This window comes from Anarhichas minor, unplaced genomic scaffold (genome assembly GCF_050575085.1).
Source record: "Anarhichas minor isolate MPS153535 unplaced genomic scaffold, ASM5057508v1 ptg000090l, whole genome shotgun sequence".
Lineage (NCBI taxonomy): Eukaryota > Metazoa > Chordata > Actinopteri > Perciformes > Anarhichadidae > Anarhichas > Anarhichas minor.
Window position 1 is genome coordinate 2725119 of NW_027466536.1, and position 21687 is coordinate 2746805.

At 41.7% G+C, this 21687-nt stretch overlaps 1 protein-coding gene across 3 annotated transcripts in view; it reads left to right on the top strand.

Annotated features, from left to right (window-relative positions):
* Positions 1 to 21687, top strand: part of LOC142938848 (solute carrier family 66 member 2) — a 57330-nt gene that overhangs the window by 19621 nt on the left and 16022 nt on the right. For 2 of the 3 annotated variants that reach the window (XM_076082269.1, XM_076082270.1), the window contains exon 4: positions 7250 to 7466. In XM_076082269.1, coding sequence (XP_075938384.1) covers positions 7250 to 7466 — 217 coding nt within the window. Of the gene's footprint in view, positions 1 to 4925; positions 5397 to 6543; positions 6603 to 7249; positions 7467 to 21687 lie in introns of those variants that run through there. The other variant, XM_076082268.1, reaches the window with a different exon arrangement.

Below are 21687 nucleotides of genomic sequence, written 5' to 3' on the forward strand. Positions count from 1 at the left end.
CCTTTTCTGCCTGTCTCTATCCATTAACAGGAATATCGCACTGAAGTGGCTCCTGCCATGCGTGTGATGTGACCGTTGGAGAGTTCCCCCGTCAGTGAGGGAGTGTATATATATTCTGGCTCGGTTATGGAGCTCTTTATGTTATCTAATGAAACGGGTACGGATGTGGAATACATGAGTACATCGCAGAGGTCAGGCCGTCGCAGAATTGTTGTTTTGGGTCATTAATGCCAGTGGAGTTCATTAGTTAAGCCTCGTCTGGGTCAAGAGGGTAGAAGGAACACACAGATACACTCAGCGAGGAAGCAATCAGTTGTGGAAAAACACAGCCACGGTTCACCAGCAAGGTCAAGACTGCCCACTTTCAGAAGCGCTACCGCGGCACAAGCTCGGAGGAAAAAGTGTTCTTGAAAGATTATCATTTGCTGCAAGCCGACCAGACCGTGACTAAAATACCCTTTTGTCTCTCTCTCTCTCAAATCATAGGTTTCATCTTTCTCTCTTTTTCATTGTGTCTTAATTAGCTGCAAATATATGCAGCTAACGAGAGGTGAAAAGTGGAACAAAAAAAAAGGATAAATAGATGAATTAGACGTGCTTATTATAACCATAGATAATCATATCAGTTCAAATCTATAGTAGCTATACAGTAACAGCACAGTATCTATAGTAGTACGAACACTTAATTTGATTAAAATCTAAGTGCTGTATCAAAAGTCATTATGAAATGTGATTTTATTTTTGTGCTTTTTGCTTTAATTAAGCAGGCTTAGCATCTGCAAGCTCACAAGCTAGCTCCTGTTAGCCATAGCAACCCAAGGGAAAGACACTTTGTTTTGCCATTCATAATTTAATTTGTCTTACTCTGGGGGAACATCTTTGAAGTCACACTGCCAAGGTAATGCAGAATTAACCAGCAAGCTGACGCATTTAACAGCTCTATGCTTTGATGCCAAGTATAAAAATTCAGGCCCATACGGCTTCCAATACTTATTGTGCCTATGTGCACTCTAGTTACTTATTGCAGCAGTTTTCACTTTTTTTTTGTTTTAGTGAAGGGGTGCTAGTTAAATAAATTGATACTGTTAATTTGCATTCTGTTATTTATAGGATTTTGTGTGTTTTTCTTAGTAAACATTCCAGAAAAATTTGGCGTGCTGGAGGACGTATATTTCTCTCTTTGCGTAGAACTGCTCTTGACCTCATGAGTATCCAGTAATTGTGTTAAGCTAACTCCTATAATTTAACATTCATGTTAGCTTTCAACCATGCAGGCTATAGCACAGTCTCTGTAGGTGCCACAACTGTAAACTGTTGTCTTGTGAATGTATTACTTGGATGTTTCTGCCTGAGTGACTTTTGTAATGCAAAAAATATTACGCAAATGAATGTTCCAGATGTCCCAGATTTTTATTTATTTTGACAGATGTGACCAAACGCAGCTTAGAGAGAGCACTGCAGTGCTGTCAGGGGCCGAAGAATCAATGTGGCCCTCTGTGACTGTTCATTTATTCTGTTAATTCACCTCACATAAAAGATAGAAATAGAGGATGAACTCACGACAAACTGGGCAGTGAAGCAGCAAGATTTTAAGATATGTAAGTTGAGAAGACAATGCAACAGAAACAAATCAAAATTCAAATGCAGAATGTGTTGTACATCCCCCTGTGGCAAACACATACAGAAGCTATTGGAAATAGCTTCTATTACAGTAATTGCACTGGACGTTGTTGGTCCCGCGTGTGTGTGTGTGTGTGTGTGTGTGTGTGTGTGTGTGTGTGTGTGTGTGCGCGTGTGTGCGCGCGTTTGTACTCAGGCATTTCTGTGCAATAGTGTGTGTACATCTTCAAGATGAGATCAGAAATTTTAATGACTCAGCAAAATAAAGAGATCAGCCTGAAGTATACAGCGAAGCAAAGTATTTTCTTAATCCTGCTTGCCCCAGTGAAAATGACCTTAACAGCTTTGTCTGTTGCACTTTTCATTGCTCATCACTTCCTTGCACATTCTTCAGTCATTTCGTTTGTACGTTTTCTGAGCCATTAATTACTGTTATTTAGGTTTTCTCTGGCTCCACTACTCTAAATCATATTTATTTGGAGCCTTTTTTTTTTTTTTTTGGCAGCCAATTAAAAAGCCCATTCTTGTGGGTCAGATGTTGCCATTTTGTGTGATTGAAGACAGTAGCTGGTGAGCGAAGCTCTCGACAACATGAACGTTTACAGCGAGACAGATGTGGATTTGGGCAGAAATAGCAGTCCTTGTTGCCACAAATAACTCCCGGTAACGCATGACTGGTCTCGAGCCGTTCTCCACACAGTGCTGGTGCCAGTCTGACATTGTGCAGCATCCCCTCTCCACTAGGAAGCGTCTAAACAGTTAGGCAGGAGGGAGGCAGAGTGAAATGAATCGAATGGTGTTGAGGGGTGGTGGATGCAGAAAATTGGGGGCTTTTCTAGAATTATAAGGAGATGGTTCTTGTCATCATTGTTTCTTTTTAATTCCTCTTTTATTGGTTTACTTTAATTAGGTTTGTGTTGACTGGTAAGTGTGTGGATCGTTCTGGGCCCTGCACCTAAATAATTGCAATACAATAAAGTGTTTTGATGATTTTGTGAACGCCAAAAAAGATGGAAAGTTCAGTCAGCAATTCTCATATTTGTCCTAATATATTAACCGAGTGTTTTACAAAAGCAGGCAGTTGTGTAATGACGTTTTTTTCTGCTCTCAAGTTAAATATGAACTAGTTCAAGAGACTGAATCCACTGGGAGGGCAATTTGTTCTTTGTGTGTTACATTCACACGGTAACTTAATGAGTGGACATTATTTTAGAAGTGTGTGTATTATTCAGAGAGCTGACCGAGAGAGAGGGAGGTGCAGGAGCCTATCCTATCCGTCCTCCCTCAGACCTGTGCTGCTGGTGAGCCGAGTTATGTTTGTGCTGCAGAAACAAGCCTCCTTTTCTTTGGTTTTCAGTCTGTCGGAGAGAGAGAGGGAGAGAGAGGGAGGGAGGGAGGGAGGAGAATTTAGAACGGTTCAGAACAGTTCAGTGACTCTCTGTCTGTCCAAATGATTGCAGAGTCCCTGTGGTGTCCCTATTAAAAGATTGTCAAGACGATATAAGAGGATTTTTTCTGGTGTGCCTGTGATGGTAATACTCTAACGGAGCTGTGTTCATGAGCTGAAAAAGAAAAAGCAGTCTGCAGGCTCAGCTCATAGATATTGTGAGATCGCCCCTGACCAGTTTATGGATCAGGTTAAGATGGTATAGTAAGTTATTCCCTTGAGTTTCCTGATGTACTACTACTAACAAAGTATGGTTGTCTTTTACCATTATAATAATCTGAAAAGTCCATTGCATCCTGCATTTCCTACAAGAATCCGCCCCCTCCGTTTGGACTAGTGAGCTGAGCACCCAAATGACAGCCTTACGAAAGATCTCATACGACAACTTTCACACGTCTCAAAATACACAGAGGAGGCTCCGCAGAGCTGAGTCGTCCTGCTCGCGGTCCTGCAGTGCTGAGTCAGCATATCTCGGAAGCTCTCTAGCTGTCAGCGTCCATCCTCGTCTCTGTCTCTCTCCTCTCTGCTCGTCCTGATGGGAAATACCGCGAGTTTAGCCTCCGCACATCTACGTGACTGACTCGAGGCTACTCTCCCTCTCTTTCTGACTCACTCGCCCTCCATCCCTCCTTCCTCCTCTGATCATCCTCTCCCTCCTCTGTGCAGCTTGTGTGAGGGTGCTCTTAAGCTCTAACAAGCGCTGAAACTAAGTCTTGATACAACACCTTCTAAGGCTGTCACAATTGCAGACATACACCTGAACACACACACACACACACAAATTGATTGACTTATCCCGGCCGAGCAACTTCACATCTTCCCTGAGTAACTTTATACACAGTTATTGACATCCTCGCGGCTGCTTCCTCGCCCGTTTTAGTAATTGAATTGTTTGATCTTGCATGGGCCTTTGAGTAAACAAAGAGTCGGTGTGAAGAAGGAGCGTCTCGCCCCCTCCTGGCAGTCTCTGGGGTCTTTTGAAGTGCATCCCTGGCCTCGACACGTCACACCAGACAGGAGGTTGCCGTTCGGAAAAGGCAAGGCCACCTGTCCTGCCCTGGGGTGACAGGAGGTGTGTGTGCGTGTGCGTGTGTGTAAAGTGAAGACGCTTTTTTAGTCAGCGAGGTGGGTGGAATAAAAAGCAAGGAAATGGTGAGAGAAAGGAAGTGAGCTGGTCAGGGTATGGGAGCTGGGGATGATGCATGATATAGGAGGACAAAGAAAACAGATGACTCCATGAATGATGCATAGCTTTCTATCCTCATTTAACTCTTCCGGGCAATTTGATTATGCAGGTAAACATAAAAAGGCTGTATAAGTGAGAGACGAAATGGGAGAGAGAGAGAGAGAGAGCGAGGGAGTCGGGATAAGAGGAGGGGGAAGTGTGTGTGTTGCTTTCTGCATGAAAATGAATTTGCTTGGTAAGAGGACAAGAGTGTTTCTGGTGTGTGTGTGTGTGTGTGTGTGTGTGTGTGTGTGTGTGTGTGTGTGTGTGTGTGTGTGTGTGTGTGTGTGTGTGTGTGTGTGTGTGTGTGTGTGTGTGTGTGTGTGTGTGTGTGTGTGTGTGTGTGTGTGTGTGTGTGTGGATGATAAGCAGGCGAGAGGAAGGGGAAGCTGAATTAATAAATGGAGAGATGAAAATAGGAAAGGCTCAGCAGGAGGCTTTTATACACTGAAAAGTTGACAGTAGTTTTGAAATAGCACTCCTCTCATTGTTGCTGCTGTCAGCATGTTTATACTTCGCCTCCCTGGCCTCGTGCGGAAGGAAATGAAAGGGCTGTTATGAAGACGATAAAGGGCAGCCTCTAAGCCTCTCCCGGATCGCCAGCCGCCAGTGTCTGCAATGACTCAGGTTTGAGGTCATGTTGAAGTAAAAGGGGCACCGGCGGTGAAGGAGCCGAAATGTGCCAGGATTGCTTGTCTTCAGCTCTTTGGCTTCCGTCAGTATCATGGCTTGTGAGGACGGACATATGTCACGCACAGAGAGTCGATATTTGTCAAGTATGATGTGTGTGAGAGAGCTGAGAAGCGTTTCTGTGTGTGTGTGTGTGTGTGCGTGTCTTGTATCGCTCTCCTCTCCCGCCTCTCGCGTGTGTTGTCAGCAGTGGGCAATGTGTCTTCTGTGGCTCTCTGTAATAAAGCCATTAATCACGTTCGCTGTTTGCCACAAACATGCCGCGCTGCACTCGCTGCAGGATGTCTCTCACTCTCTCTCTCTCTGTCCCAGGATGCAACATCAGATGCAGCTCACTGGAGGGGAATGGGAAGCGTCCCACGCCTGGTGTTGGCTGTGTCCGTGTGCACTGAATATTTTGTGTGAACACATACAGTATGTACAGTATGTGAGATGATATTGATGCATGAGGCTCTGTTGAAACTGAACATGCTGCTCCAGAGTAAGAGATGTTGTTGGGACTGACTGCAGAGGAAAAGTAGGCAGGGATATTTGCGTTTCCTCAAAAGTAGACTCACAATTTAGAATTTAGAATTGTCACGTCACCTGATTTTTTGTGTGCTTTTGTTAGATCTATTTGTACTTTGAACATTGAGGATTAGTTACCATCTCTGAATCTTTAAGTAGGAATGCAATTGTTTTTGACAAGGTAAAGTTGGCCAATCATCAAACATCAAACACGATTTCCAATTTGAAATCAATTTGTTTTGTTTAACAATCTAAGCCTACAAAAGACATTTTAAACATTATATCATACAACATTTAGAAAAGCAAGCAGACACACAGATTTAGGAGACCATACAGCAAATATACCATTTTAATTAGCTAGTCTATTGATTGTTTAATTGTTTGAGCTCTGTTGTACAGTACACTTACTTCTACTAATCCAAGTCCTCACCAAACTGGTGCTGGAACGTTTGCTCATTTAATTGGTTGGTTGACAAAAGATTGATTAACAGCTTTGATGAATACTTTAAGTAATTTATCACCAAAAGTGCCAATCGTTCTCTGGTTCCTCCTTTTTTAATATCACAGGGGTGCCCTACTTTAGAACAGTTTATTATTCAACCGGCTAATCAAAAGAAAATCAATCAATAGATTTAATCACCGTTCACTTACGCATAAAATAATTAGTTGCAGCTTTCAAACGGCCACATTTGATACGTTTCTTTTTTTTTCTATCGGTCTTCAATTTCAGCATTCGTCTATAGAAATTCAAGGACACGCTCACGCATGCACTTTTTCCCATACACATGGAACCTATTCAGTCGGTGTGAAAGGTAACAGCGGCACATGTTGAAGTCGGGCGCTTCGCTGTACGACGCGTCACACTTGACTCCCCAAGCTGACTAATGTGCTCTTATTTTGCCATAAATCCCCTTTAGCTGATGTCAGCTGGTTTTGCACAGCTCCGTGGTTATAATGCATAAGCAATGAGAGACTGTCCATCATCTCACATTATGGTCCATTGAGGAGATGGCTAATTCTAATTTCGAAATCATACTCTGACTTTTCTATGCAGTCAACGGTGCTGGCAACCTTTTCCATTCAAGCTGAGTAGCCGTTTCAGTGAACAACATGGTATTTATCAGTGAAAAGCCACACGTGATAAATCAAGATTTCTCTGCTTGAAGCTCAAGTTAATAAACTTTCTAAGGCCTCACCAAGAGCCAGATTGTTCCAAAGTAATAGAAATGTAAAAGCTTTCGAGTATCTCATTTATCTTTGTTCCGTTCACTTACGCATGTGCACAGTATTGATTTAGGAGTGCTGTCTTTGCAGAATTTCTATGCATCCTTTAATGGAAGGCTCTTATTACCGCTCTTTCCTTCTCCCGTCTTTTTCCCGCTACATCGCCCTCAACTCTTTCAATCTCTGCCTGCCACTCTCGCTCGTCTGTTTCCATCCGCACATACTGTAAGAATGTAAGAACCTTCTGCACTACAAACTCTCTCTGTCACACACACACACACACACACACACACACACACACACACACACACACACACACACATGCTTCTTCATTCGATCAACTCTCCAGGCTCTTCTGTCTGCTTTATTTCCTTTAAATCCTTCTACATTTTTCCCCAATCTTCACTTTCCTCTCTGTTTCCTCTCTCCTCTACCTGTCTCATCTACTCGCTTTAGTTTTATCAAACTGTGCGCAATATTCATAACAAGTTCTGAGGATAGGTTCAATTGTCTCTCTGTGTCTGTCCCCTCTCCAGACTTGGACTTTCGCTACTTCTGGAAGTGGAGCGCGTTCGAGGACTACCTGCTCTTCTGCTTCGGCTTCACCGTGCTGTGTGCCATCATCACCCTGCTGCTGCTGGACTCTGTCATGTTTGTGGAGACGCTGGGATCCCTGGCCGTGATGTTTGAGGCCATGCTGGGCCTCCCGCAGCTGCTGCAAAACTTCCACAACCGCTCCACCAAAGGCATGAGGTAAAGCATGCTTCGAGGTCAAGCGGAGCTGTGCCCGGAAGCTCATATGTCACTGTACTCACATTGGCATACAGTGGCACACTGCCACAGAGCTTCATTAGTGCTCCCTAACTTCTCTTAGAAAGTATTCTCATTAACCTTAATGTCCAGGGAGAACAAGTCATTTATATTCTCATGAACAAATTATGCTAATAAGGTAATTTATAATCATTAGAGCAGTGAGTCAAGGTTTGGATAAACCCAGTTATAAACAGCTATCCAACAGTTATCTATCCATTTTATTTAAAGGGTAAATGCATTACTAATGTCGAACAGCAACACACTGATTTAACATAACAAATTGTGGAATGTGGCATACAATCCGACCTTTCAGGCCTCATGTTTAAACTACAATAATGGCAGAAAACTACATAGAAAAATATATAAGGTGATGATAATACTGTAAAATAACAACTTATCTGTTATTCCTTCTGAGAAATGTTCTCGATAGTATTATTAAAAACAACATTTTGAGGTAATTCCAGAGGTTGAGACTGTACTCGTATTAAACTCAAGGTTACCTTGAATGGAGAGAGGAAGTAGAGGGTGAAGGAGCGGGACAAAAAAAGGCTTAGCTTGCATTGTTTTATGTTTTTCTTGTTAAGACTATGTCACAGTGTACAACGGTCAATGTCTACATTGATTAGCCTCTCAGGTAGAGGACTGAGAGCAATTACATTCCGAATGGCACAGAACCTCATGCTAATTATGATCATCATATCCTCACTATGTCTCATACATGCATTGTGTGTGTGTGTGGGGGGGGGGGGGGGGGGGGGTGTAGTCGTATGCTTTGCTAGTCACTCATCCCTGAAAAGAGACTGTCGAGACAAAGATATTTCCAAATATTCCATAAAGCAAAAATATTTCAGAAATATTTCAGTTTTTCTCTCTGGGACACAGACCCGTCATTTTGTTTTCAGTAGATATTCAGGAAGTATGGGCGTCAAACAGACATAAGTTAACATGTATACCAGGGGAATATGATGATGATGATCCTAAAATTAGGATTTTGCAGTGACAGTTTTGTTTTCCTTATTTTGAATCAAAGTTCTTTCATACACAAATGCAATACGTGCAATACGCGAAAATAAGTGTTTTTAACGGCTGCAACCTATGATATATTTAATTGTTGATTAACATGATAGTTGTTTTTTTAGGTTTATCAAGTAATTATTTGCTCTAATAAATGTCAGAAAATCATTAGAAAAATGCCAATTACAGTTTCCTCTCTCTCAAAATGATGTAATTGAATTTCTTGTTCTGTCCGACCAACAGTCCAAACTTTGAAGTGTTTAGCATTGTTGTTGCTTGAACAAGACTAAAAGTTTACTGCTGCGCTAGCGGTGCTTTGAGTTAAATGCTAATGTCAGCGTGACAACATGCTCACAGTGACGATGCTTACATGCTCATGTTTATTTTAATTGAGTTAGCAGATTTGCTTATTAGACAATCACTCAACACAAAGTACAGCTGCAGCTGATGGAATCGTTGTTAGTTTTGGTCATAAACAAAAATATCGGAGACTTTATTGCAATTCATCCTGACCTGGACATGAATGTGTGTGTGCACATTTCTTGGCAAAGCTTTCCGTTTTTAAGATATTTCCGTCTTTACCAGACTGGCGGACAGTCCTATAAATAAATATAAAAAGATATTTATTTGTATTTTATTTATTTTTTTGATGATTCCCCAGAATTGCCTTGAATCATGAGGGCGGTGTATATGTTTTCACCACAGACAAGTGACAGGTGTGTCATCTACTGTATTTTCCACACACTGCAGTCTTCCAAAATTATTTTTTAAAGTGCCAGTGTGTATCATTTAGGGGGATCTATTGGCAGAAAAGGAACATAATATTAATAAATATGTTTTCTTTAGTTTATCATCACCTGAAAATAAGAATCGCTAATATCTACATTTGGAGGAGATCCTCCTCACAGTAGCTTTTATACTGAGACACACCCCGAGGAGAATCCAGTCAAGCCTGTGCATGTTTTGCCTCATACCACACATGCATCCATAGAAACAAAACTAAAAATAAGCCGTGAATATACTTTGGTTTCAAAGTCTTCACATGCAGCGGTGTACTTAAAGATGCAGCAGTATAGGTGATTTACTGTATAAATGGCATGATGTTCTTCCTCTGTGATATGCCCCATTTCACATAAAGTATCCTCAGGGTGTACATCTGGAATTGCACTTCCCGTGAGCATCCATTCAACTCAATACTACATCAAAGATTAAAAATGCAATAACACTGCATTAGGCCTCTGAGATGACTGATGAAGAAGTCGGGAACATCAATTCGCTAAATTCCGATCTATGGCACAGTCCCTGCATACTCAATGATGTGATGATATACTATGAACCACCAAAACAACACTTTACATTATGATATAACTCTTTCCAGAAAATACCTTAATTTCAGCATTAGTATTTTCTAACCTTTTTGCTATCGATCTCCCGGCCTAATTGGACGAATGATCCTGCAGGGATGGAACCAGCCCATTCAACACTTCCGTCTCTTTGCACATTACATGATTTAGATCTTTTGACCCTCGTCACGTGTACTTAAGGACTCTTCCATTTGTTCAGTTGAGCTTGAGCAAACTGTTTTTGCAGATATGACGATGCAGCACGTAGTCTGCACTTCCTCTCATGCTATCCCATGTGAAGCAGTTACATGTTATTGTTCCGTCAGATTCCCCTGAGTCCTATTACTAAGGTGAGATGGTGAGTGTATGGATCCATTTAATCAAGGACTGCTCACCTTTTCCAGCTCGTCTAATGATCACCTTCACTCAGATGCACGGTGTGGGAGACACACACAGGCAAGTTCTATCGTGCTCAGCCTATAATTATGCTGCTTGGTCACGATTGACAATTTGGACATGTGTGTGTGTGCGCACAGATGCACATTCATACCACAACTCCAGGGAAACGGAGGAAGGGAGAGAGTGGTGATGGAAAGATACCAGAAAAGAGACAGAGAGTCTATCTATAGAACAATCTATGTGATTATGCTAGATCATTTAGCAACCATGGTAACACATATGCAGATCAGTACAAAAGTCAAAAGTGAAGAATCGTTAAATCAGGTTTGTTGAGCATGTGTCCTCCACGTATTTTGGCAGTTCCTCAAAAAATGACCCAGCCTGTCTCGCAATAGCTTTTTTTTTTGTGGATTAATTGATTTTTTAACAATACGTTTCTGCTTTTCTTATTCGTATTTATTCATTTTCACAACAGCAGCAACATTGATAATGAAAATATATTTTTTCTTCAACTAATCTTGGCCCCGTCTTTACATAGAAAATAATGGGCACATGGCTGTTGCCAGTGGGTTTATTAGCTTTCCGCAGCTCTGCTTCAGATGTGTCCCGAGTTCTTGACATTTAACGAAATTCATTGCCATTATGGAGAAGAATACACTATTCTATTGGAAGGATTGTGTGTATAAATGTGTTTCCAAATGCACTCAAAATTGCATGATGCCTTACTTTATTTGTTTTCTCCACAAATAAGAATAACGCATCCATAAATTCCTTCACACAAATACAACCAAAAGGCTAGACACAGCAAAAACACCCCAAATTGCTCCTCTCCAAATCTCAACCACGTACTGTAGAAACAAAAGAACATGTGAGTTCTCAAAACACTATCTCCTGTCTCGTCTTGCCCCAGGAAAGTAGAGGGCTTAATTTAACAGTGAGAGCTACTGCACGGACCAATGCAATGGCTTTGATCGTGTTAACTATGCCCAAGCAAACACTATTATATGTGCTCTGCTTACGCAATATACAATGTAGGCACGCAATGCATGTACGCTCTCATGCCATGCATACACGCACATATCTCAGAGAGAGAAACACAAAATACAATTGAAGAGCCAATCCCTGAATGAACTCTAGTTGTCCCTGTAACTGTGAAAAGAAAACATGCACTATTGTCGGTGATGGAAGTGGTCGGGTTGATAGAGAAAATCCAGTGATCTTGTCAAATTGTATTTAAAATGATAAAATCTTTCTGCTGTATTTCCATCACACTTCCTGTTATCAGCTCCTGTAAAGACTTGGCTTCTTTTATATGCACAGTCACAGATATATTCAGGATATTCAATGAGATAGCACATATAAACACATATTTTATATACAAAATAGAGCTGCACAATAGTATTATTACCTTTTAAATTTCAGATTTTTGGAGATTTTTTGTGCTACAATTTACAATGATACAAAACAGAAAAGCAACAAATCCTTACACTGCAAGAGTTGAACACATTGAATGTCTGAGTTTTGCTCTGATCATAAAAGATTATACCGTTATTTGAAAAATGTTAGTTATTTGTTGTTGATCAGCTAATCTAATGTTTATATTATTTACAGCAAACCAGAACAAAGCACATGAATGTTTTTTATATTATCAGATATTCTGACACACGCAAACAAGTTATCACATACTGTTGTCTAGCACTGTAATAATCTTAATTTGCTAAGTCAACTCTGAGTTGCCAGTTAGGCAAGTACTCCTCCATCAATGAGAGCTTTTTGCAGCAGGTGTAAGCTAAGGTTAGCGGTTCAGTAAGTTTGCTGAATCGCAAAATCAGTGGTGGGAGAACAATGTTTATTTGATAGTACATATACATAGAGATATATTCTTTAATCACATCTTCTTCCACCCATTGTTGCCATATCTAGAACACTGTGCACATGTACCACATATGCAGCCAGTGTCCTGACCCACACCTCCCAGACATGCTCCCTTTTGGGACACAACAGCTCTGGTTCACAGGTCACAAAGTGCTGAGAGGTCATTACAGTTTCTGCACGATATCCCTCAGGGCCAAACCGTAAAGGTACTGTCCCTTTGTCCGAAATGGCCTCGAGGTAAGATAAATGTGAAACCATCATTTGGCTGCCATCGAAGAGACACGGTAATAGCACCACCATTAACGCTTGAAGGGTGTGACTCAGAACTGAGAGCAAGCTGCTAGCTGGGATGGTGTGAGAGGGACAGAGTGACGTGGAGAGGGAATGGGAGCTGAATGTGCAGCTGCACCCAATAATACGACAAGTGTTCATGTATGTATTCTCTTCTCTTCATGGACCGAATGTAGGTAGTTGGACATCTCATTCGTGACAGTAAAATGCAGTAAATTGAATTGAGAGAGACACAGTGCAGAGGAACTGTCGGGAAAGGAAACTAACAAAGATACAGATCCGTTGAGAAGGAAAGCAGTTCTGCATTTGTCAGCATAGCATACTTTTTCAGTCATCGGGACAGACGGGCTGCCACCATCAGTGTCCCCTCCACTGTCACTGAGTGACATTGGAAAAGTTGGCGGCTTTGGTGCAGAATTGGGAGAGGAGAACTGGAAAGGAGGCGAAATAGATAAAGGTTTAATGAGGGGGAAGAGAAGAACAGGCGGACTCCCCTGGCAGCCGAGCACAGAGTGCTGAGCAATCACTCGCGCGCAAAAACCCATTTGTATAAACAGGCCAAACAGATGACAACATGACTCAACGGCTAAACGTTGTCAGATGAGAACCTGTGGTATCTCTGTGAAGTCGGTGTTTAATGAACAACTGGAAACAACTTGATTCTTTGAATGAAACACCATGTCATACTCTGGGTATTTGAAACAATGTGAGGAAATGGAAAATAATAGTGGGAATAAGCTGGGGGGCTAAATGTGCAAAGAAGTTCATTCATTCAGTAATGATTATACACATTCACACCGGAAAGCTCCCCAGGACCGTCTGATCTGATGGCCACTGAGTTGGGCTTTAGGGCACTTCAATTGTGATAACATATCCACATCAAGATGCAGATAAAAAAACTTCTATATTCTTTAATAATGGAGACATAAAAGGTACATGGTACCGTAGTCTTGAACTTGTTACCAATGTCAGGCAGTAGAAAAGCTCTGAACATTCTGACTTCCAACATTTTGGACAGAGATCTTCCTCAGCATGCAAAGACATCTGTACTATTTAGACATGAAGCGCCAACATCATGATTGTCCCATAAACTTCAGACCTTTTTATGATTACACATCAAAATGTGAGCCAATAATGTGAGTAATGGGGTTTCTGGGTTTCTTGCTCTTTCCTTTCATCTGAAAAGAATGAGGGATTCCTTGTGTCTCTTTATCGGTACATCTATGTTTAATCACTCATCTTCTTCACTGTTTGATTTCTCTAATAAATTACATTTCATCAATTACATACCTATTGCATAATTCTATAATGGCAGCGTTTTTTCATCATAGCTTTGCACACTGAAGGACTCTGCTTAAAATGTTCCTGTCAGGATTTAAAAATGTATCATAAGTGAGTGAATTTCCTCTCGCTTATTCAAATACATTTTAGACGAGGCTGTAGCCTTGCAGAATGTGCTTTAATGTTTTTCTGAAACAAAGCTACGACAAATCGAAAAAGCCATCTCATCTATTCGGGCTTGTTTACATTATCCGGAAAACAAATTCCAAAAATATCCCTCAGCAAACTCTGTCTCACACTCTTTCTTCCCCTCGGCTCACCTCCGATTCGTTTGGTAAAGTAGAATCCATCTCTTTCTGGCAGGTTGGGAACTTTTCATTGTTTGCTGGTGGGCGATCGATCAACATGCATAATTCATAGTCAGTGGGTTAAGAGCAGCTCGGCTTCTTTCCCGTTGGACCCTTTGATTTTCATCTCTCTATCTTGCCCCCCCCTCTCCCCCTCAGGGAGAGCTACAGCCCTGCTGATAAATCACCTCACCCACCCTTATATGTGGGCCCACACATGTGTATACAAAGATACGCAGGCATGGACACACACATCATGCCAATGCACATATGCATGATTACACTAAAAAAAATAGATGGAAAAGATGATTGGAGCTCTTTGAAACTGTAAACGTCCCTTGCAGCCCCAGTGTGTCTCTTTCCATGAACTTGTGTATCAATATGATCAAGCAAGGACTGTCTCACAGTCTCACATAGATTCCCCCTTAAAGTGTTGTGCCTGCACTGGGCTTACTTTGTGATCTTTCTTAACTTCACAACAGTAGTGAAAAATGACATACTTTTGGTCACAATACGTTTTCAACCATGAGAAATTCACCACAAATTGCAGACAAATCTACCATTGTCATTACAGCGTCAGTGTTAGTGTTAAGGCAACAAACCAGCGCACCCAGTGTGTCTCAGCCTTAAATGGAAATGTGGTTCTTTTGAATGATTTTACAGTTGTAGACTTTAGTCAACATTGTTTCTGTAGACTTTGCATGGCAGCTATGTCATTAACTACATGGTCACCTTCCCGTTTGTACTCTGGACTGCAGTCTTAAAATGTACATACGTATGTAGATACAAACGTATTTGCATGGGTGCAGAAAGATGCTAGCTGTCCACTCTTTGCCTGCAATAAACTTTCAGCCAGTTGGGCTTTCCTCAATTCCTTCATCCCAATATTACATTACATTACATTACAGTCATTTAGCAGACGCTTTTATCCAAAGCGACTTACAATAAGTGTATTCAACATCGGTATTCAAGAGAACTACTAGTAACCAGAAGACATAAGCGCATCTGCTTTTTTAAACAAGCATCTAAGAGCATAAACCAGAGCCAAAGTACAGAGCAGAAACAAACTAATACGAATACAATAAGTGCTAAGTAGAAGGCTAAGGGTAGGCCTTCTTGAAGAGGTGAGTTTTCAGCCTGCGCTGAAAGATGGGCAGCGACTCCGCTGTCCTGACGTCAGTGGGGAGTTCATTCCACCACTGTGGGGCCAGGACAGAAAAAAGACGTGACCGGGTCGATCGGCCACAGGGACCTCTGAGCGACGGGGCAACCAATCGCCCCGAGACAGCAGAGCAAAGTGGTACAGATCAACCAACATGGGGTTAGGGAGGTGAGAACAGTGAGCAATTTGGACATAGAGTAGAGCAAACCGAATCAAATGTGGTGCTTTTGCTTGAACAAAATGACTTCACTGAATAATTGATGATTAATATTCTCATGCATTCATTTTCCGTCTTATCGATCAGCTAATAGTTGTATCACTTCATCACGTTAGATTGAGGAAGTTGAATGTTTCCTCTGCATATATTACCTGATGGAGTATTGGACAGTTCTATTCTACAGCACATGATTTACTGCAGATCCAATAATTGGTGGCAGTACAGAATCTAGTGTCTTTGTCATGTTGTGAGGCAAAAAGCAAAGGTTCAAAGGAATGGCATGGTGGATTGGTGCACAGCATGTTGTTTCTCACTAAAGAATGCAGTTTGCGTCCCGTCTCTAACTAAAATAAAGCCAATGTGTGCAGAATTGGACAATTCCAAACATTGGCATCAGGTGAATAGATAGACTTTACAACAGTTGTAAAGACATTTTAGCACTGATTTACAATTGGATGAGCTTTATAGTTATTTTAGACCTGCCACAAAATGCTGTTTCGCAGAGTGATATTTAAAGATCAGGCAACTTTGCTAATATTTGGGCCGTGAAATCACTAAAATGCACGAACCACGCTCATGTCCTTTTAATTCTCTCCCTCTCCTTTCTCTGTCCTTCTTTCCAAATGTCACTCAGCCCTGCTTCCTGTAGTAGTGTTCCACTTGTCCACTCCAGCCGCTTAGAGGAGCTAATAGCTGGCCTGACAGCACAATTGCTGCCTGGCCCGCATACAGGACAGTCATCCCAGCATGCAATCAGACCCCCCTCTCGCTTCCTCCATCGCTCTTCCCTGTCCAGTCACTCTCCAACTATCCGGGTGGCTTCGTTTCTCACCCCTCTCTAGATTTATTGTCCCCCTCTCCGGATACATTGTCATCCATCTCTCATAATTTTCCTTTATACCTCTATCCTCCCACATCCATCTATCTCCGAGCTCCCTTCTTTTTCTTTTCATCCTTGTAGTGCTCAGCACACCATTTCACCCTTTCCTCTCTCATCTCCTGCCACTTGCTCAGATGAAGGCGTCAGGTCAGTAGTAATCGATGAGAGACTTGTCCAGGCTGAGCTGAAATGAGTCAGTGTGAGTGCATCAGTGTGTGTGTGTGTGTGTGTGTGTGTGTGTGTGTGTGTGTGTGTGTGTGTGTGTGTGTGTGTGTGTGTGTGTGTGTGTGTGTGTGTGTGTGTGTGTGTGTGTGTGTGTGTGTGACACTGAGGTAGTCAGTCAGTCAGTCAATATTTCTAAATCAATACCATAATAACTCCTCCTCCCTGTGGACACTCAAAGCCTCGCTCGAGACCAAGTTCAAGTGTTTGTTCTGTGTGTCTTTCATCACCTGTCAACTGAGGCACAAGTCCCACAGTTAACGGTATCTCGGCCAGATGGAGCAACATGAGACTAGCATGACAAACAGACAGAGTTTGTAAAATGTGAGAAGTGTGTGTGTGTGTGTGTGTGTGTGTGTGTTCCTGCCCGAGATGAATGACCTCAAACTGGCATTTTGTCTCTATTCTGCTGCACTGCTGCATAGACTGCTTTTGTACAGATGACCCGCCCTGCTTAATTACATTGCTAATGACTCAGCCTCGTTAATGGTGTTTGCCGTCTCTTGAGCAAAGAAATTAGCCAACAGGGGGGGAACAGAGAATTCGGTAGTGTGAGGGAGGGCGAAAGAGGGGAGGGGAAGGTTAGGCAGAGGCTGAGAGGATATAGAAGATGTGAGAATTTGAAGCTGCGTTTTTATATGGTAGAAAACCAATAAATACTTCTCTCTGTCAATAAATCATTTCTCTTTTTCTGCTTCTTTGTCCTCCTCTTCAACATTATTCACTGATTTGCAGCTCTAATCAGATGCATGTGCACACCATCTAACTCTTCTACTACTGATATTCATATGGTTGTATAGTGCACATTATTTGAAAACATGATAAATATGTTTAATAGGGTAGCCATGCCATCTTTACTCACTTCCTGTCCCAGACGTATATTTTCTATAGGACTCAACTTCTTTGTTTTGTTCAGAAAGTCAAGTCAAAAATGTACCAAGCAGTCTCAGTGCTGTCACTCTAAAGCTTGAACAGAGATCCCACACTAAAGGCACAGGTTCGACATGACATAGAGAAAAGCCATTATTTCCAATGAGGAGAGTGTCTGTGCTCTCTTGTACTTGTACGCTGTCAATTTTGAATTTCAACACCATTATAGATCGTATATTAATGTTTTCATTCAAACATGAATTTTGATCAAAAAAACTACAGCGTTATTCTTAATTCCATTGTTTTAAATGTAATGTTCTTCACAAGCTGTTTAGAGGAGGATTTGTGCCAACAAGCTACAGCGCACTGTGCCGTAATATGCAACTTCATTATTTGACTTTATCATGGTGTGCAGTTGAAGCTGATAAAAGTCACTGACTTTCTTCCCTTTTACAGAGAAGAGAGGAGCGGAGTAAAGGCAATGACAGAGGCAATAAAAGTAAAGGTGACAGTTGAGCGGGACAACGGAGAACAGAAGAAAGTGGCGCAGTAAAAGGAAAATATGAGGAGAGAGATAAAACAAGAAATCCAAATTTCAGCGAAGGGTACTCTCTGAGGAACAAAAAACCTCAGTGGAACATAAAGCAAGTATTTCCCCTGAGGGATGCCGGCAGCTTAGAGAGAAAGAAATAAAAGCACAACGATTTTAAATTCTTTAGCACACCTATTTTTGGAGCAATTCACTGAAACCTTGGAGTGTTTGCACTGAAGGTTTAAATTGTTAGGAGAGCAGAAGACATCAGTGACACTCAGATGTGCTCTAAACAAGCGCTCCTTGGTCATCCTTTGGGCGAGGTGGAAATAGCCTGATTCCTGCTAACGCCTGAGGTGGTTAAATTGGAGGTGGGAGGACGGAAGAGGGAAGAAACGATGTGTTGACAGAAGCAGATTGGCTTTGTCTTGTTGGCTAGATAAGGGTAAGTAATAAAACAAAGTGTTATACAGCATTATAAGTTTGCTAACATGAGCTAACATAAGCTACTGGTCATCCCCGCCAAGTCAAATGTAGCGGAAAGAACACTGATCAAGGGTGCGTTATCATGCTTATCAATTCAACTTTTCATTTGAAAGAGGAAGAATATATATATATATATATATATATATATTTTAAGTTTTAGTGTGCTCAAAAGCAGATGATATTGTTTTTTGTCACACTGTATTGGTGCAAACAGGGTCCAAGCTAGTTAGCATAGCTTGCTAGCAACATTAGCGCTGATTCCCACTTGATGTAACTTTTTGTTTGTTTTATCTGGCAGCTCCTGCACACTCTGATGTTTTCGTCCTGCTTACAAAGCAGGGGATCGAGCTAGCATTAGCTGTATTTCAAAATTCAATCATTTATTTCCTTATCAACCACAGTTGATTAGGAACAAAACATAATCACAAAGCTCACACAACAAAAAACACACTGCTAAAATGTCAATACAGTAACTGTACAATAGATGCAATACTGCAACCAGATGACTCATGCCCTCAAAGTGACAAGTGCATGTGCTTCATGTAACCGATGAAGGATATAGGATGTTGATTGCTAAGGATAAGTGCTATTGTGAAAAAGACATGTTGTCTTTATACTGCGTATCTTTTATCCGATGGTTAAAGACTGAATAGAGGGTTTACGGGGTGTGAGTCAATCATTTTTTAAGCTCTGCGCAGGATGCTGTCCATCAGTTTTTATCTCTTTGGCTGTAGAGATTGCCATACCATACAGTTATTGAGAAGGGGACCACGCTTTCTATTACTGCTCTCTAGAACTCTAACATTTCAACCTTTGACACAACGCATTTTTTTAGCTGGTGAGCTTTTCTTCTGTATGATGGTGATGTTGTCTTCCCATTTCAGAGAGGAAGAGATTGTAGTCCAGAGGAATTTGAAATAGTCCACCTTCTCTACCACCTGGTTGTTGATAACCAGCGGTAGCTCTCCCTGGTTTTACGGAAGTCCACTACAAGTTCTTTATTTCAGTTGACCGAGAGAGCTCGTTCCTGTAAGCTGTGTCATCATTTTAGGAAACCAGTCCCACCAGAGTTGCATAATCAGCAAACTTAGGTAACTTCAGTCATTGGTGTATAATGATAGAGAAATGGTGAGAGGACAGCTGATGGTAAAGGAGTTTGAAAGTCTATTGTTGATTTTGACGACCTGTGTTCTGCGCTGTAAGAAGTCCAAGACCCAGAGACACAGAGACTGCTGGAAACCTAGCTGGAAAAGTTTGTTGTAAAGCCTTGTGGGTATGATTTATTAAAAGCACCATGGGTCCAGTTGTGCAAATGACTTGTCAAAACTCACAGCAATGAGTAATCTCATCACTCTGTATGTTACCGTGTTGAATCATAACATGGAGTAATACTGCACAGAGTCACAGAGTAGTGTATGGAGTGCTCAAATACTTGCGTTCAATCTCTGACTATGTACACAACCAAACGGATGCAAGATACACAAGATAGCGTCATGCGCACGCATAATAGTAATAGTGTCAAACTGATACAAACTATTTTTAGTATCCGCCCACACAGATACTGGTCCAATTAAATTACCATGGACATTATCAGTCTGAACCAAAATGAATACAAATACAACTTAAATTTCTTCATTTTGGTAATTACATTTTTTGACAAAATAAGTAAACACACCAAGGATATAAATACAGATTTCTTAGCAAAAAAAAACATTTTGTATTTCACCTCCTGTAGCTCTCCAGCACAGTTTGCAGCCGGAGTAAGTCTGGGTTGTCAATCACATTTCGATACCACATGCGGTGTCTAGATTTAATACATTCACAGATTTGTTGAATAATGATGTCCTCGGTTGCATGCCAGGGAGGTATTGTTTGAGCAAATGTTTCGGTTCCTCATCGGGGCCTGGAGGCAGCCCGGGGAGAGTTAGGGGTTTGACATGACTCTGCAAGGAGAGCTCAAGGACAGTACTGGGCAAGCTGTCCCCAAAGTCATTAGGCTGCCTCTACCCCCATACGCACATACACAGAGGTCTCCTCCCCATTCATAGAGGTCCCTCTCTTTGTCTCTGGTGGTTTTGTTGTCTTCGTGCTGTCTCTCTACTGCATGCTAGAGAGACAGCTGTCCTTTGCAGGCTCTCTGTCTCCGTCTCCTTTCTCCCTCGCCCCTCTCTGACCCTTACATTAAGTCTCATTGATGACTGATGGTCCTGCTCCGTCCCCAGGCCCATTCAGCCCTAACATTCATCCTTATGGGACTTTGCTGTCCAGAGAGCAAGAATGGAGGAGGGAGCACAGAGTAGAGTCGGAGTGAGGGCAGAGACTGTGAAGGGTAATGCCTGATTTATAATTCTGTGGAAAAGCTTGCGCAGAGCAGCACCTCCTGAAAAAAATGTGACAACATGACACTGCAGAAGTTTGATTGGAGATCAGAGCCGGGAGGTTAGTTTTCAAAAACAACACCCTTATTAATTGTAGGCACAGGAGCTTCTCTTCATCGTCCAATTCTTCCATCATTTTTTTTCCAGCAATGGAATTGTGTTGGGTCAAACTTATGTGGAACTATTGAATCACATAAATCAAAGACCATCTGACTAAGGATTTGGAAAAAAAGAAATGACATGAGAGGTTCCCGCATTGAACACGTATATGTGCACAGCGCCACAGCCGCAGGAGTATGAATCAGGCAGAAGAGTTAGAGAAACATGGCGGTAAATGACTCAAGATGGCAACACAAAAAGTGTGGGGGGGGGGGGGATTGTAGCACAGGGGGGGGAAAAAACTGATGAAGGATGAAAACAAGACAGAAAGTGATGAGTGGAGGAGTGCAAGAAGCAGAGATAAAGTTTCAGAGGACTCCCTGAGGGTATTGTGTTGTCATCAGGCTGCTGGCACAGCAGATGATTAGTGTCTTCTTCAAGGTTTTTCTTCTCAGCCTCTATGTCTCTCAGACAGGCAAGTTTAGGCCAAACTTCGCCCTGTTCATTGATTTTATTTTCTTTACTGCATCCTCGATGTTTTTTTGTACGGTTGGAACTAAAGGAAGATGCTTTTAAAAATCTGTCAAATGTGCAAAGGGAGCAACTACTTATGTTTGGCTGTTATTTAACTTTTACCGCACTTCTTTTGATGAACGTCCATAGCAGGAAGAATGCTTTGTAAAAGAAAAAAAATTAAAGGAATAGATTTTGGGAAATTAGCTTTTTACCGAGAGTTAAATGAGAAGGCAGATACCACTCTCATGT